Here is a 16870-nt window from a genome sequence, read left to right as displayed (position 1 = left end):
GAGCCAAGATAAAACTTTCACACGGCCGCCGGCCGCCACGGTAGATTAAAACGCGAGATAATTAATTAACTGTACGGCGCAGGCGATTCGCCGAAATGAGGGAGGCGAGGAATACCGTTTCCGCAAGGCGCGCAATCTTGTTCTTTTTCATTCAAGAAGTCGTCTCCATGAATAGCAGCACGAGACGGAAAAGCGGATTGCGGTATCGCGACACAGTAACAGCTCCCTGATGCGAAAATAAGAAACGGAAGCGAGATGGTTTCCCCAAGAAACTAGCGTAAAATATAAAATTCGATTTCGCGGGTTAAACTCCCCGAAGATGGTGAAGTTGAGCGGAAACAACAGTGACCGATAAATAAACTCACTCTTCGTGAAACATTACGGAAACTTTTACGTTAACACTTGTTCCCGCACGCTTCACTGTTGGACCTTAAAGTAGAAATTTTTGTACGTTATTGTTTATAAAAGTATTATTAAAAATGTATTATTATACATACGTCATATTTCCTTATAGATCTTTACAAACGATATTTTAAAATGGATATATACCGGTTGATGTTACAGGACCTGTCAAGTTTACATGGATTATCAGCTTCCGAGTCTTTCGACTGGTAACGACGGATTTATGCGAATAATACTTTCGCGAGCGCAGCAAGGTGAGTAAGCAAGCAGTTTGAATAAAGCGACGATGATAGAGAACATTGGGGGCGCGACGGCTTTTAGTGTTTGCGTACACGGAAAAAGGTATTTACCGTATGAGATCATGCAAGGCGGACCATGAAACGCGCTGCGCCCTGCCACTACGCTGGGCCGTGTCCCCCACTCTTTTCCGTCGTGCGCCCATGTCAAAACACGCTGCCGCGCAGCAACGTCTTTCCTCGTACTAAGCACGATATTTTTCCGTGCATCGCACCGGCTTTCGTACTTTGCGCAGCGCTGCAAGATACGACGTGCTACGTTCGCAACGCGAAAGCCGGTGCAATGCACGGAAAAATACCGTGCTTAGTACGAGGAAAGACGTTGCATGGGCGCACGACGGAAAAAAGTGGGGGACACGGCCCAGCGTAGTGGCAGGGCGCAGCGCGTTTCATGGTCCGCCTTGCATGATCTTATACGGTGAATACCTTTTTCCGTGTATGCGATACCCCTCATTCGGCCGTGTGCGTGTATGTATGTGAGTGTTATACGCGAGTACAGGTGCACGCGCACTCCTACTCTCTATATAAGGAAAAGTACGCTCAAGTGTTCATGTTTAGACGGCACAAAAATCCAATATTAAGAGCCATGGCGCCGGGCCGGGCCCGGTGGTAGAGAATCGGAAGTTACCGTGAATATACGTAGAGAGGAATTATGCGCCTTGCTTAAAACACTTCACGATTTCTTCGAAAAAAAGGCAACGTGGAATGTGGTTCTTCTGATGTCTGTTGCCCTTTCCTACCTACCTGTGCGGTCCCACGAGCTTGCCGCGATACTCTTGGAAACTTTTAAAGAAATTGGGGCGACGGATATTATCGTGGAATTTACGCGCGGAATTTACGCGCTCTCGGCCGAAGCGTGCCCATATTAATCCCATTAATCCTGTTACATTCAATTAATATCTCGTTTGCATCGGCAATATCTGTTTAAGTAATTAAATGATTATCCGTTAAATATACAGCTGAAGAAACCTCACTCGTAATAATTCTATCGGGATTATTCACACCCGTATCAAGTTGCGATATCGATGCGTGTTCAATTAATATTTGTCTCGTGATGGAATTATCGACTCGCTTGTGTGGGAAAATTAGCATTTATTGAAAATGTATTGTAATAAAATTTGAATATATATACATATGTTTAAATATATATATATATATATATATATATATATAATATTTATTTACTTTAAGAAAGAAATTGTGAAACATAACAACATATTAAAAATGACCAAAAACCAAATGGGAAATAATTAGCTACATGTATATGTAAAATGGTTTTGCCGGATATTCAATTAAAAGATTGATAAATCTATATCTTATATCTATTTCGCACAATTTGCGTGATAGGTTTACTCGGAGAATGCCTCAAAGCTTGTACATTAACGCAACATATAGAATATATGTTCAAATTGAGTTATGTCATAACAGTCTCTGCTGCTAAGATTAGATTATGCGTTCGAATCAAATTTCGTACGTTGTCTACGTGATTTTAAATTGCGATGAAATATATGGCACATTTCAAAATAAACTAAGAAATGCTCAAAATACTTGAATAATATACATAAACGAATATGAAATAATGCAACCAAACACGGTGCAACTTATTTCAAGAAAAGTTTTATTCATATTTATTCTTATTTGCCAAAAGCTCTTTTCTTATCAGGATTTAAGCATGACGTTCGTGTATTGTAGAAAAATATAATTTGGCAACGAGTTTTTCCGCCGTCATTGAATATTTCGTTTCGTTCACGTTAATAATTTATTCGAGACAGCATACACGATTCGTGAGAATAAGAATCGCGTGTATTTTAACAAACTTTCTGCGCACAACGCGTATAATCTATGGGCGTGTATAAGCCCGCAATTATGAACACTTATCGATTATTACCAGAACTTTCTGTGTACGTTCGCGGGGCATGCAGAGTACACTCGTGTATGTATATAAAACAGCTGATTAATTCCGGCGCCCGCTTTTCTAGTGAGTTACTCGATCTCGTCAAAGTTTGATAAATTCTATATATACATTTATTGTCGACCACAATACGCGCGCTCGCAGCACCAGTCAACCGTGCAGTAAAGCTTATTATAATTAACGGAGGCGTCGGAGACCACGGAGCAACATTACGTTTAATTAACAAAAAGCGGCAGAAATGTCATTTGCTTGGACTTTATTTACATTCACCCAGTCATGAACAAGAAAGTAATATAAAATTAGCAAGAGGAAATCTGGATAGCACCATTGCATGAGATCTTTTAATATATGTTTCGATTATTTTTTACCAGAAAATCCGCAAACCGCTCCGCTGCTAAGTTAATATATTTCGACATTTCTGCACTTGTTTTATGTCACGTCTTCAATTCATAAAAATTATTATCACAAATATTGAACACAATAATGTACGACAGTATTATATTTAAATTATAATGCGCGCAGGGGGAGGGAGGTATAAGAACGAAGACGAAGAGAAGAGCGATATAACGCGATCGTTTGCATGCCCAGCCCGACCTTTTTTCTTCTAAATCGCATTGAAACGCCGCTCGATCGTACTTAATCCACGATTAAGCCCCAGTTCAGGCATCATTAAGCCTGAACTAAAGGACATCGAGAACCGCCGTGGAGACGGCTGCGAGATAAACGCACGATCGATTCTTCCCAGTATAAGCCGAGCCTTGACTCCTCGATCGTCCGTGATTCCGTCCCTATTCACTAGTCTGGCCGAACGCCGGGTTTACCACTGTCGACTGATAGGCGCCGTCGCTGCACGCGCGTATCCCACAGCTAACCCTGAAACGTATTGATTCCGGGACGCTAAACTGGACAGCGCTGTTCCGAATTTAGCACAAACAGTATGTAACTTGTTCCAGTATAATTTGTTAATTCATTATTAAAACAAAACTTGGTGTCGGGGTATCCATTTTCCATTAATTAGCCTCTAACTTGTGTCTAACGTCGCAATGTTAAATGCCAATCTTATAATGTAGTTTATTAATGCCGTTTAGAACACTCTCTTCTTAACTATTGCTATTGTTTGTTAAGAATATAATTGCTTTTACGCGCGATGTATTCTCGTCATTTGCCATTCCCGCCGGTGGTATCCGCGACAAGTTTTAGGATAATGGAACATGCATTCGTTTTACAGCACGCTGCATGCACTTAAGCCGCGACACGAGGAAAACGTGTTTCAAGGTTTGCTGCAGGCAACACATTTTCATTCTTGTTACGTTCCCGTGTGTTCTCATGCGTCCCATGTGTTCGCGCACGGAAAGAGCACGTTTGTCGATTTAAGGGCCGTGAATCTTTAAAGTCGAGAACGGAAGAGATGCGCGCAACGCGGACAGGCCTGCATCCGAATGCTTTCACGGTGGTATGTACCGTTAGATTCCACCACACACTCGGTCGTCATTTGGTACAATGAAATCTCCAGGAATGAAACACCGTCGGAGTATCATATTTCGCAATTTCGCATGGTCGGCCGCTCACATTTCAAGCTGGTTTATGCGAGCTTGGCGGCGCATTAATTCGGCTGAATGACGGTTTCGGCCCGTCATCGTCATCTCGTAACCGAATGCAGGTATCTTAAGCGCGATTCATGTTCTACAGTTTTGTCCGATACCGCGCGCTAGTTGAGCTTGCCGTCTTTATGCAAGCTTTCATTAACTTGCACGTATCGACTTCTACGTCGTTGGAATATCGCGTTTAATGATTGTTGAACTGACGCGTAGGATGCGTCCCACATCCATTAATCCATAATCTTAATTTTAATGATTCTCTCTCAAATGATCGGTAGATTTTTTTCGAGAATATTCAGCTTAATTCATTACAAATTTCCAGCTTTTAACAGCTTATTATTAGATTTAAACAGATTCCGAATTTAAATGAGCAGTCACGATTGCGTACGGCCAGATTAGAACCTAATCGTACTGCAGTAATAATTAATCAGCTCTACCGTCCCACTTCCGATGCGCGCTGGTCCGTCGACGTCATTCCGCTCATCGCGAGCTTCCGCATGGCCGTGGGCGATGAAAAGTATTCAACGGCGATCGATGTAAACCGGGAAAGGGCACGATGAATTCTCAGTTCTCACTTCTCACTTCTCAATTCTGTAGTTGAGCGCGACAGCTTCTGTTGCGGCGGCAATTAGGAAATGAAAGTCAAACGGCTGAAAAATCGTTCCCTCGCGATCGAGTCGTTCCGTACCGGTACAAAGTGGATTCTCGAGAGTGACCATTTAAGGGTAGCAGATGGTGGAGCGAGAGGCAGGCCGCGAATATCGAACGAGGGAAAAGACTAAAAGGGAGGTTGAGAAAGGAAAGGGGTAATAGCGACGAGCGGAGCGGCGAATGGACAGTTAAAGTGGGGAAAAGGGAAATAGAGGAAGACGGGTGGGACGGACTTTTTTGAAAGTTCAAGCCGGCCGGAGTTATCGATAATCGATCATGCGAACTACTACTCCCGGACTCGTTTCGTGGTTGAGCGACGTCGTGCGTCTACGGCGATTTTAAATTCGCAAAGGAGAATAAGGCGCGCGGAACGGCCCGCTCGACCGTGAACGTGCAAATTTGAGTCTCCACGGTCGACTCCCCGCGGAAGCTGTATCTATCGACGGCACAGTCGATTGGTCTGGCGGATGGGAAACTAGGTTATGCAATGATTCGATAAATAATCGTACCGGATTTATAGACTCATGAAGATACGAAATTATAATTAATTCAGTCAGGTCACTGCGACCTGACGATGCGAGCGCCGAAAATTATAAAAGTTCCAAAGATACAAAAATATTCATAGTGACATGCATCATGTAGGATGTAGGTTGCGAAAGGAAATATGATTGTCGCGTTTGTTCCTCGATTGATATTTCAATCCAGCACTTTTGTCAGGAAATATTAATCATTTCCGCCCGGGCGGATTTCTCTCTCTCTCTCTCTCTCTCTCTCTCTCTCTCTCTCTCTCTCTCTCTCTCTCTCTCTCTCTGTCAGTTTGTTCATTTCGTTTTCCCGCGACTAGCGACTAGCTGATTCAAGCCACGCGACTTCTTGACATTTCAATTACAAATTAAGCGTTCACCAACCACGTTGCAAGGGTCTTACCCCCGATGCTCGATCCATCGCGCAATTCGTTGAGAAGGACAGGGGAGATGGGTGCGCGTGGAGGGGGGATGAATTTTTAAAAAGCTCGAAGAAAACGGGGAAGTGATTTGAAAGTTTCGAGGATGCCGAGTAGAAAAGTTTTTAAAGGGTGCTGGAAGACGAGAGAGGAGGCAGCGGAGGATGATATAAAAAAGGAAAAAAACAAGATGGCGCGCGGTAGGCTGGCTGTGGCGGATGGAGGAACAGTGTAAGCCATGAAATTGAACTGGTTGTCTGCAACACCTTCGGCTTCGAGGAGGATGCTCTGCAGCCAGTTATATCGAGTTGTATACCGGCAACGGAGACTGGAAAGAAGAAAGTTCCTGCTCGCGCGTCTGCACGCGGAATTTTTACGATAAATCACGGCGATGAGTTTTAAAGCATGCGAAACGCGCCCTCCGTTCTCGTATCTCCTACTGTAATTTAATTGTAATTATTACGCCAGTGTACACACACACACACACACACACACACACACAACCATAATCTCATTTGCAACGACTTTCTCATATTATACGCAGCCGAGACCAAAAAAAAAAGAGGAAAAAGTGCCTTTTTGATTGAACCGCTGATTGGCATTTTCGCTTTAGCATTTACGAATAGTTCGATACAAAGGAGATATATTTTCTGAGAAAAACTAATAAAATCCCAAGCAATTTTACGCCAATTAATTTTGCTCGGGGGTGCGTTTCTACTTTTATGGATTCTGAAATTATAGCCGGAAACCCTACAGGTTCGCGATTGACCTACAATCAACTTCGAATTTCCCGGTGAATAAATTATCCATCTCGAACGAGATTGTTAATAAATTCATCTTTAATTGAGAATATATTTACTGTCGATATATCATATTCTAGATCTAGATCTCTTGTCAGACCTTTCTCGGGGTCAGTGTGAAACACCGAAATATCGGTACAGAAGGTGAAAGTCGAAGATCGAAGGGAGGAAAGACGCGCGCGAAAGGAGAAAATTGAGCTCTTAATTCACTCAAGGGAAGAATACAAAAGTGCGAAAGATTCCACTCGATCTGTATATTTTGTCTCTGCATGTATGACGGTGTTGTATCGTTCGCGTACGTGTGTCTTTCGGGGTTGCCTTGTGTAAAACGTTAAGGGAATCCAATGTATCATCGTGCTAACAATACAAAAGAGAACGCGAAAAAGAGGGCGAAGGCAGAAGACGAAAGAGAGGGACGCGAGCGAGAGAGAGAGAGAGAGAGAGAGAGAGAGAGAGAGAGAGAGAGAGAGAGAGAGAGGCGAAGATAGGACGAAGGACGACAGTGTCCCACGACTCTATCCCTTTCTCTCTTTTCCTTCCCCCTTTCTCTCGCCGCAACCACCTCACGACGTTATTTATTACTTATTGAAGCGGACTTGTAATTTCCTCGCGTGATATAGTACTCGCGGAAAAATAATATCGGCCGCCCTTTGCATGCATTATGTATATATACATATATGGCGATTTTCGTGTGAGCAGAGAACGGAACGGTGCGCGCGGATAGTTCCCGATTCCTGGTCGCCCGTTTATATCTGACTGGTGGGGTACCTTAGGTCAAAGGCACCTCGGTCGCCCCGGGGGCGGAAGTCGGCGGACAATATGCATATAGCGCAAGTTCGAAGTTGTGTTAAATGTACTGAACAACGAGCGGCGCCGCTTAATTATTCAGGTGAATGAGTTTGCGATGGACGCGGGGAGAAGCAGAGAGGTCGCGAAGGGTCCGACCCTTCCTGTTTTCAACGTCGTCACTTCCGTTTTCGGATGTCTGTCTCCCGCCTCGCCTTGGCGTGCGCGACAGAAACGAAAATAAAAGGAAAAATGAAGAAAAAGAAGAAACGAAAAGATAAGAAAGGAACGTCGTAAATAACGTAATGAAATTTTTGAGACGGGTCGAGACACGCCGACGGCATTTAAGGCGCGACTTTATGAAGTCTTTAAATTCCCCGGTGCGGAAGGATATTGTTAAATTTCCAACGGCAAAGTTTGCGTTTCCCCCCTCCCGCGCACTTGTTTGTCCCGAGTTCTTCCGGTTTTACTGATACCTCCGCGCTGTATCCCTCTCCCCTCCTCCCTTCACCCACGCAACCGGATTATAAAAAGCGATAAATAACGTTGTATAATGAGCACTTGTTCCGCGCGCACGTCGGCACGCGTCCTCGCGTTTTAACGCGAACGCGTCGTCGACGTCGGAAACATTGTGTCGAACTATTAATTTGTTCGCCGCGCGGCGAAACAATGGACGATGATGCAAGGCACGATCGATACTACGCGCTTTGCGAACGAACTTAACCCCTGTGACACACGACCGATCGATATGTGATAGACGACAAAGGAAAGATAAAGTGGATACGCGTCGATGAATAATGAAGGAGCCGTCATGTCACAGGGGGGGATCGCCGGCACGTGTTTCCGATGCAGTCGAGTCCAAGCGCAATGTCAAAATATTTCACCGTGATATATACCATTGAAACGCAAAAAATAAACGATCGTCACGATTTTTTCGGCCGATGACTTACGCGCGGAATACGTGCGCGATCTGTCAGTTTTCGGGATCGGTATACTCCACGCGCATTACGCGTATAAATCTCTCTTTTAGAATTTTGAAAAGCGATCGGATAATCCTCACTTAAAGCGCCCGGCGAATATACCTTTGACACTCGTTCAACCTTGAGGATGACTTCCGCGTCTCGTGCAGGTAGAAGCTCCGAACCGAGACAAAGGGCCGGTCGTCGCTCGCATGGTGAGCGGCGGGCGCCGGCGTTCCTATTTCCTGTGTATCGAAACACCTTGAAATATTCATGAGCCTAGTCCAGAGTATCGCTTACCGCTGGATTGTGAAATTTTAAACCATCCCTTCCCCTACGGTCCTCTCTCTCTCTTTCTCGCCCTCAATCTCACTCCCTCACAGTCTCTCTTTCTCTTTCTCTACCCTCGCGCCAACCCCCTGAACACCAACTTCCTGTCCGTGTGTGTCCAGAGCTCGCGCTCGGCTTGCCAATCTCGGTAAGCGCGTGCGCGCACACGTCCTGCATCAGTTTGTCCTACAACACGTATCAAAATGTTCGAGCGACAGCTCGGAAAGTAGTTCAGCTGCCGAGGACCGCGGCGGTTGGAGAAAAAAGTCCGTGCAGAAACGTCCTTCCATATTTTTTCAGTTATATTCGATTTTCGTTTTTTTTTTAGTTAAACGTATGTAATAAAGCAAGAAAATTATGTTCGCATTTTAGGGATTGAAATATATAAAAGAATAGCGCGTACAAAATGCATGAAATACTATTACCGATTTATTCATCATCAATGGTTATGACATTTGTAACGAAATTAAAACGGAATTGTTTTATTTTTTATAAGAATTATATATACAATTCACATTTAATAGAAATGTATCGATTGAACACATATCTGCCATAATATTGAAGTTAATATACAGACAAAAAATTATGTCGAGTTGAATTAGAGTGTTAATTTTTTGCAGCCATTTATTTCATATTTGCTTTGACAACACGATGCACCTTCGTTTCTAGTTATTGGTAGATTTAAGGTTAAATCGTGCCAATTAACGTTTACCGAGTAACCGTTTATTTCACTGAATAGCACTTCGTTAACTAACTTGCTCGATCGACCTGCTTGGCGCTCTCTCGTGCTTTGATTACACGTTTTAATCATAATATCTCGAAAATTAAACTCTAATGGAACAGAAAACAATAATTCGGTTAAAGTAAAAATATAGGAGCTCTCTCTCGGGATATTCGTTGGAATATTCTTTTAAGCTACGTATAATTTATATAAATTAATCTATTTAAAGAAACTTGATACATCCCGGCGTTCCTATTTCCTGTGACTGAATGTCATCCGAGTGACTGAACGTCATATGAGCTTAACCTGTATTTTTAATATTTATTCAAAGAAAAATGTAGATAAACGTAATAACGTGATTATAAAACTTATGGTTTAAACATACATGATTTTTCGTCGTGTCTACTAGCTGCATCCGTACATACTCTCTATTTCCGGATCGCACTGTGCGGCGACAATATCACACGGGCACGTGTATGCGACAGGCACGCACACGCGCATCTGAACGTGCTCAGGCGCAACGACGGAGATACATTTCGGTAGAATCGGTCCGGATATAATCCGGCGCACTCGTCCTGCGAACATCCCCCGCGAGCCGGCTTGCTCCCTCCCCCTCTCCTTTCCCCCCTTTTGCCCTGCCGCTCACATTCCACATCCCCGATCCGTCCTCTTCCGTCCTTTTCCTCATGCCGCCACCGCCTCATCCTCTGGCAAACCTCGTACCGGCCATCCGTAGTCACTGCGCAAACACGCGACAGCGTACGAGGCTGTATTTCGACCGGCAAGTGGTACGAATGCGAAATGGGTCAGGCGTAAGCAGCGAAATCACTGCCTGTCCTATCAGGCTGTTCTCCCTCACTCCCCCTCCTCTCTCTCTCTCTCTCTCTCTCTGTTTCTCTATTTCTCTTCCCTTCTCTCCATCTCTGTCCGCCTAGCTTCGGACAACCAACAGCACGTGGACATTGTTCGATAGTACCGGAAGCTACCGCCTCTGAACGCGGCTCGAAGAGAAATATTAATGCATACTTTGGGCCCAGAAAGCTACATGTCCAAAGTCTGACAAATTTATGGGAAACGCAGGTGTATACGGAATTAGTAAATCGTCGTTGCTGTACGTGTTTCGATATATAACGGTCTAGCTCTCCATTTCCGGTGAATATTAATTAATGTTTCCAGCGAGCAATTATGGTTATTACAATTATTAGATAATGAGGCCCATAAATTTCCGCTTCAGAAGTAAATGAGTTATGTGATGTCGGTTTAAAAAATATTTTATTATTTATACAATTTATACAATAAAGTTTTTCATTGCATTTTTTAGTTATTCCAAAAACTATACATATACTTGTGTGTAAAATGAAATAAGATGACAGTAGAGTAAAAGTACGCATTTGATGCGTAATTCATAGATGAAATCTACTTCACAAAAAAGCTTCAAAAGAAGCTTTTTGAAACTCCCCACTTAAAGGATAAATGCTTAATCGACTATATAAAGGAGTTGCCTCCGAACGGATCGCAAATCAGTTGATAATTGAATCAAGGGTGAAAAATTAAAAACGTGACTTAGATTATAAACTTCATCATCCGCTGAAGGCAAAGCTGAAGACGTGCGCGAGGGAGTGTCGTTTCCTTTACGTAGCGAAGAACAGCAAATTAAAGTCTAATATAGAGCGAAGAAACTCGGGAGTAATTGAAGGGCCAAAGCAGGTCTCATACAAAGGAAGAATATTATAAAAAGAGACTGTCACGCTCGAAGGAACTTCAATTGAAGCTCCTCGCTAAACAACAGAGGGAAAATCTTACAGACATACGCAAGACCAATTTTACTATTGTCTTCTGCCATCGCAATTTCCTTATGCGCCAAGTTTTTCGAGATAATGAACGTAAAAAAATCTCTAATTTACATCTCTCACGTTGCTGGAATCACCGTCGAGATTTGTCTGAAATTGGCGCAATGTGCCATTTGCAGACAAGAAACGTAATAATCTAAAATTTCTAAAACACTTGCACTTCTACCAAATAGGCGAATACATTTAAACGCTATTCATAAGAATTTACGTTATAAGAGTACGTGAATTTATTTTCTTTTATTACTTTTATAAATATTACATCAAATATTTTCTGTTACAATTTCTTCATCACGCAGAGAATCTGCCTCGCAAAAACGATCAAATCGCATACTTGTGTTTTCCGCTTCTAGGATATACGCGAGATAACATTTCGATTTCAACTTTATCACGGCATTTCGGAAACTCCGAAAACTGTGGGTACCCTCTACCATCACCGTCCGACAGATTGTCCATTCCGGTCTGGAGCACGTTTGCTGTATACCGATACTGTTAGAACGTAGTAGTTTGACCTACCTCACCCTTTCCGTATCTGACCCTCGTTCCATTTTTACGGACACGCACGTACCGTTTTATGCCCCACATACGTTTCCCTCTCACGACGCACGACACGCGTCGCAAACGGGCAGTTTTACGAGAGCGCATTTTTTCCCTCTCTCCGAATGTTCTACAAACGTCGTTGCGCGCGTGATGGAAGTGGCGGAACCTGCCGTAAGGAAACTGGCGGGAGAAGGCTGCGGGCGAGTCGTCGCCCGTCGTATTCAGGGCGGGCGATAGCTCAGCGTGGCAACCAGCGCTTATTTTATGGGTAATGCATTTCGCCATCGTACGTTTATTTTATTTCGTGATTTGCTACGCGGCGGCGTATTACCACTCGCGCGGTTCTATGTATACAGGTAGGGACGTACAGGTAGAGTATACGCGACACCGTTTTGCACGTAAGTAACATGGCGCAATATGGCTCTGTTAGATTACGTTGGTTTGGCCCCATCATAATCTTGATACATTTTTCGACGCGTTTATTTGTCACCGCGATGTGCGCGTAAAACACGAGGAAAAAGTAATAGTTTTAATTTCTAGGCTAAAAATTTAAAAGATGGTACAATGTAATTCCGACTGTCGTAGCTAAGCATGTAGAAAATATCTATCGATATTTTATTAGCTTCTTGAAAGTTTATAATAATGCGACAAGAGAAAAAAAGAGCTTCTATAGAGCTTCCTTTCCTCTGGTATCTTGCAAGCGAGCGTTTATCTCAAGAATGTACAATACCTACTATCGACTGGATTTATTGACTCAACCGCTCGTAATATTATGTACCGGAATGTCTCTCGGGCTACCAAATTTAATTTCAACCTCGACAAATGCCATCACATCGATCGTTTCCGGGATACCGGGATGGGTGGTCGTCGAAATAACTTGACGTTTAAAAGAGGAAGGAACGGTCTCGTCGCGTTTGCCATTATCTGTGTATATAAGCGTTCGTCCGTGGAACGCACAGGCCCGGGCACTTTGTTTTGTTGGGGTAAACAGGAATGGCAATAATACTCGGTGTATCACGGTGTATCGAACTATCAGACTCTCCGCCGGGACCAATATCGCGCGCTACAAAAATACGGAAAACGCGATGGAACCGGTAGCGACATGGCAAACAGATAAGGTCGTCCACGTGGAGGGAAGAAAAAAAACGAAGAGAAAGAACCATATATTTCGAAGGTACGTCGGCGTCGGTCGGCTCCTTCTTCGGGATTCTTCACCCATGGATTTTCCTCCGTTGTTCGATTAGCGTGTATCGTTGGCTGAGATATTATTAAAATCAAATGTTATCAGCGAGGTTAATTGAAGATAATTGGTAAACAAAATTACCTAATATAATGTTGAAAAACCCAAATTTTGATATAAAAATGCTATAAGATTTGCTATAAAAAGGTGATTTTACAGCGATATAGCACGAGAAAGTGAATAAAAAAGACAAAAAATGTGTCATATTTTTACCAATAACTCTTTTATCTCAAGTGATGAATTTGCCGCACGAAGCAAGATATATTTGTGAGAGCCGAGAAAATAGCCGACAATAGTCGCAAACATTTTATCTTATCGGCCTGAATATTGTTTCGTACTTTAATTTCCAGACACGGCGATTAATTCCGTGGTTGAGGTGCTGCAGACGAATGTACGAAGCGGCGTAAAATATTTCGTACGCGGTATAGGCACATATTAGTAAAATATCGCGGACCAGAAGTATAACGCAGGAAGACGTATAACCGGCAGCATGCAGCGTGCGGCAAGAAATCGATTGTCCCCGCCTAAGATTAATCGGCATGTGAAGTTCACTATCTATATACAGTACATCTGACGACAGCATTGATCGTCGCTTTGATCTGTCCTAATTGGAAGGTGCGGGCAGATCTTTGCAAATCGAATCACACGGAAATGATTTTATCTTACTATATCAGATCGAAAAACCGTACAGCCCGTCCCACCTGTCGGACTCTGACGAACTCGCACTGTTTTCCATCCTAGCGTTTTCGTTTGCAAAAATGTTTACGAACGCTGTCGCGTGCAAAGTCGCCCGGGGGTAATATCGCGATTAGTAACGGGGGCGAGAAGCGTAAAATCGTCACGCTTACCGATCCCGTCGAACGTAGGGAAATCGGTGATTCTAACTCGCGGTGAAATCCCGCCGCATGTCCGCAGGTCATTCCAATAGATATAGCCACTTCGGGGTAACAACGAGCACGCCTATGGTCCTACCCGGATGCACTTGACACGCACATACACACATATACATACACAAATGCTCGCTCGCGCGCGGTTTGTAACGGAGGCGAGCGCACGGCGTTTATGCAAATTCGAGCATGTGCTCGCGGGAAGTTCCTAATACAATTCGGTTTTGCGTACGCGTACACGCCTGGTACTTAACCGTTGTCAACTGTATCGGCGAGATTCGCCCTGTCGTGCAACGTCCGCGCAACAATTGCGCCACGTTCCATCGTCCCGTTCAGCCTTCGCTCCCGTGTTTTTACTCTGTCGCATAAATACGAGTCGCTGTCGCCCATCTCTCACCGGTCATTACAAACATCTCGGACAATCTGCCATATTGCATATCGCGCATTAATAAATAGTCGTAAAAATTCAAAATGTCGGTGGAGAGAATGAGTATCAAATGAGAGCCGAAACTACAAGTGTCAATGATATTATTTATTATGATTATTTAAACTTACAGCAATGGGTTATACTATAATATTTGCGACGAAGCAACACTCCATACTTTCACTATTTTACAGCAATTTTATTTTTATTCACAATTTTGAATTCTCCTTATTCACGTGCAACTCCGTTCACCATAATTCGCACGTTTAAAATATGTAACACAATGCCAAGATATTTTAACAAACGATGATTGAACGACGGTCTCTAAATATAAGGCGATTAAGTATAAATTAAAAAAAGTATAATAAATGATGCTGCGCGAAAGTTAATGTTTCTCTTGGGTTAACTTTTTCCTTGCGCCATGATTAAGGACTCGTTGCGGTTCAAGCGTCGGATTAATGGTATACACCGGGACACGGTGCGCGACTTATGAATATCCATGAGACGACTTCCGCGATCGACGATGCGCCGGATCGTTTACCCCTATCATCTATAATCGTGCACCGCATATAGTTCCGCTCTCATGAATTCCGCCACATTTATGACGTTCCCAAAAATCCGTTTGGTCCCAGCGAATCTACCTGCAAGCTGTCTCCAGAAATATTATAACTCGGAGCGACGACACGACCGGAGTTTTATGAATAATCATAAAAGCCGGCTGTTCCGCGATACGTCAGGAGCAGCGTATACGCCACGCTGCGCTTCGCCGTCTCGGATCCTTACGGTGGGTTTCGCGTAAATCGAAATGTCGGCTACGCGCGTATCAGTGGCTGTAAAACAGCGGCGCCCGCGCCCATCTAATCTCGTCATATCAGCCGCGACGGATCTGCGGCGTTTGCAATTCGAATGCGTAACAAACGGTGAAAACGCGCGGCCCGAAAGACATCGGCGGAGCGGATTCGCATTGGCGTCGCCGCAGGGTGCGCAGGGTCGATAATCCGGCGGTATCGTTACGTTGTCGATGAAATCGTCGTTCTTCATCCCGCGAGTAACGAGCGGGAAATTGAATTCATCGACGGCCGTGCTTGAATCCCGCGTGTTTACGTCATCGGTGCTTGACCGGTGCGGTGTCTGGCGTACCGATTTCCCTTGACGCGGCACAACGCTACGTTTACGTCGGTTTAGAATTTGCCTGCTGGAAATTGGCAATTACTAATGCGTGACCAGCCCCACGGACTGACTCATGCCAATAGCCCCCCCCCCCGGTCACGGCGACGAACGGATGCGCACCCCACGATCGGCAGCTCGTTTTCAAACGCTCGTTGGAATCGTCGATGTCAAACGAAACCTAAATAAAAAGAGAAAAAAGGAGCAAAGTTTCACGGAGCGCCGGTTTTTCGCAAACTATCAAGATCCGGAAAAATCGATCGGCTAATCGAATCGACCGGGAAAAGTACGATCGGACGCGCAATAACACCGCGTCAGGCTCGAGCGTATCGTCACGTAATGATTAACGATAACCGTCGCTATCAACGTGTTTTAAAAAAATTTCGCATTGCTGGACGTATGGCACGGTATACCGTTTGTACTTAATGACGCGCAAAGGGGATCGCCAAGGGGATCGGATGTAAATCCGTGGAAGCTCGCGAACTCTTTAAGGAAGAGGATGAACGACGAGCGACGAGCGAGGAAAGAGAGAATCATACGGGAAAGGTAAACGTTTATCGGCACCATCCGCTCGTCCTTCTTTTTATTGGCACGAGCTGAGCACGCGTTCTATCGTCTTCACCCTTCGTCGATGCTTCCTATATGCCCGCGCCGCTCCGTTTTCCGCTCCGTTGCCTCTCCGCGACCGAGGTCGTCCGTTCTCCACCCCCGGTGGATGAAAATATATCATTCCGCCTTCTTCACCGGGAAAAGTAAGTAGGTCGCGGCGCCATTATCGCTTGCCACTGGACCTTCCGATATACTCGCAACTCCTGTCTGCGGAATGCATATCCCGGCGCGACACATGCATAAGTTACGAGACCGAATGCGCATGCAAGCCCGATGTAGTACGCAGGGGTGGACCGGGAAAGAGGGTGGCGGCATTCGCGCATTCTCTCGGCGCGGCACGCTACGATTTCTTCATCCCTTTATTCCCACGACGTCCTTATATTTTTATATTCGTCGCGTTTCCGCGTACGCGCCGCGCCGCGATGACGACTTTTGCGCAAAAAGAGAGCGATAAAGACAGAGAAAGAGGAATGATTTTATGCGATCGTTACCGCGTTGGGCGAACGAGTACGTTAGAAAAATATGACGCCCGCAAGATGCGCGAATCCGCTCAGTTTCGTCATGGTCGCGATTTTTAATTTAACAAGCGCGGACCACTCGTCCTGATATCGCGAAGCTAATCTATTCCTGAGGATGGAACGTGGGAAATATAGATGGCAGACGTGTTCCACGAAACTGCAAAACAGTGTTAATCGGGTAATTAGCGCGGCGTTATATCGGTATTATGATATTAATAAGAAATATTTACATGTACATAA

At 44.4% G+C, this 16870-nt stretch overlaps 2 protein-coding genes across 4 annotated transcripts in view; one reads left to right on the top strand and one right to left on the bottom strand.

Annotated features, from left to right (window-relative positions):
* The window catches only part of LOC143904367 (kin of IRRE-like protein 1), a 360894-nt gene that overhangs the window by 142099 nt on the left and 201925 nt on the right, over positions 1-16870 (bottom strand). The window lies entirely within an intron of this gene.
* Positions 567-16870, top strand: part of LOC143904369 (uncharacterized) — a 74596-nt gene continuing 58292 nt past the window's right edge. Inside the window, exon 1 of the mRNA XM_077418997.1 lies at positions 567-656. Within this exon, the coding sequence (XP_077275123.1) occupies positions 581-656 (76 nt within the window). The 5' untranslated portion in view covers positions 567-580. The remainder of the gene's footprint in view (positions 657-16870) is intronic.

Source organism: Temnothorax americanus, unplaced genomic scaffold (genome assembly GCF_048541705.1).
Source record: "Temnothorax americanus isolate GAGA-0224 unplaced genomic scaffold, ASM4854170v1 Scaffold51, whole genome shotgun sequence".
Taxonomy (NCBI): domain Eukaryota; kingdom Metazoa; phylum Arthropoda; class Insecta; order Hymenoptera; family Formicidae; genus Temnothorax; species Temnothorax americanus.
The sequence above is the reverse complement of the archived record's forward strand: the minus strand, read 5'-3'. Positions and strand labels throughout refer to the sequence as shown.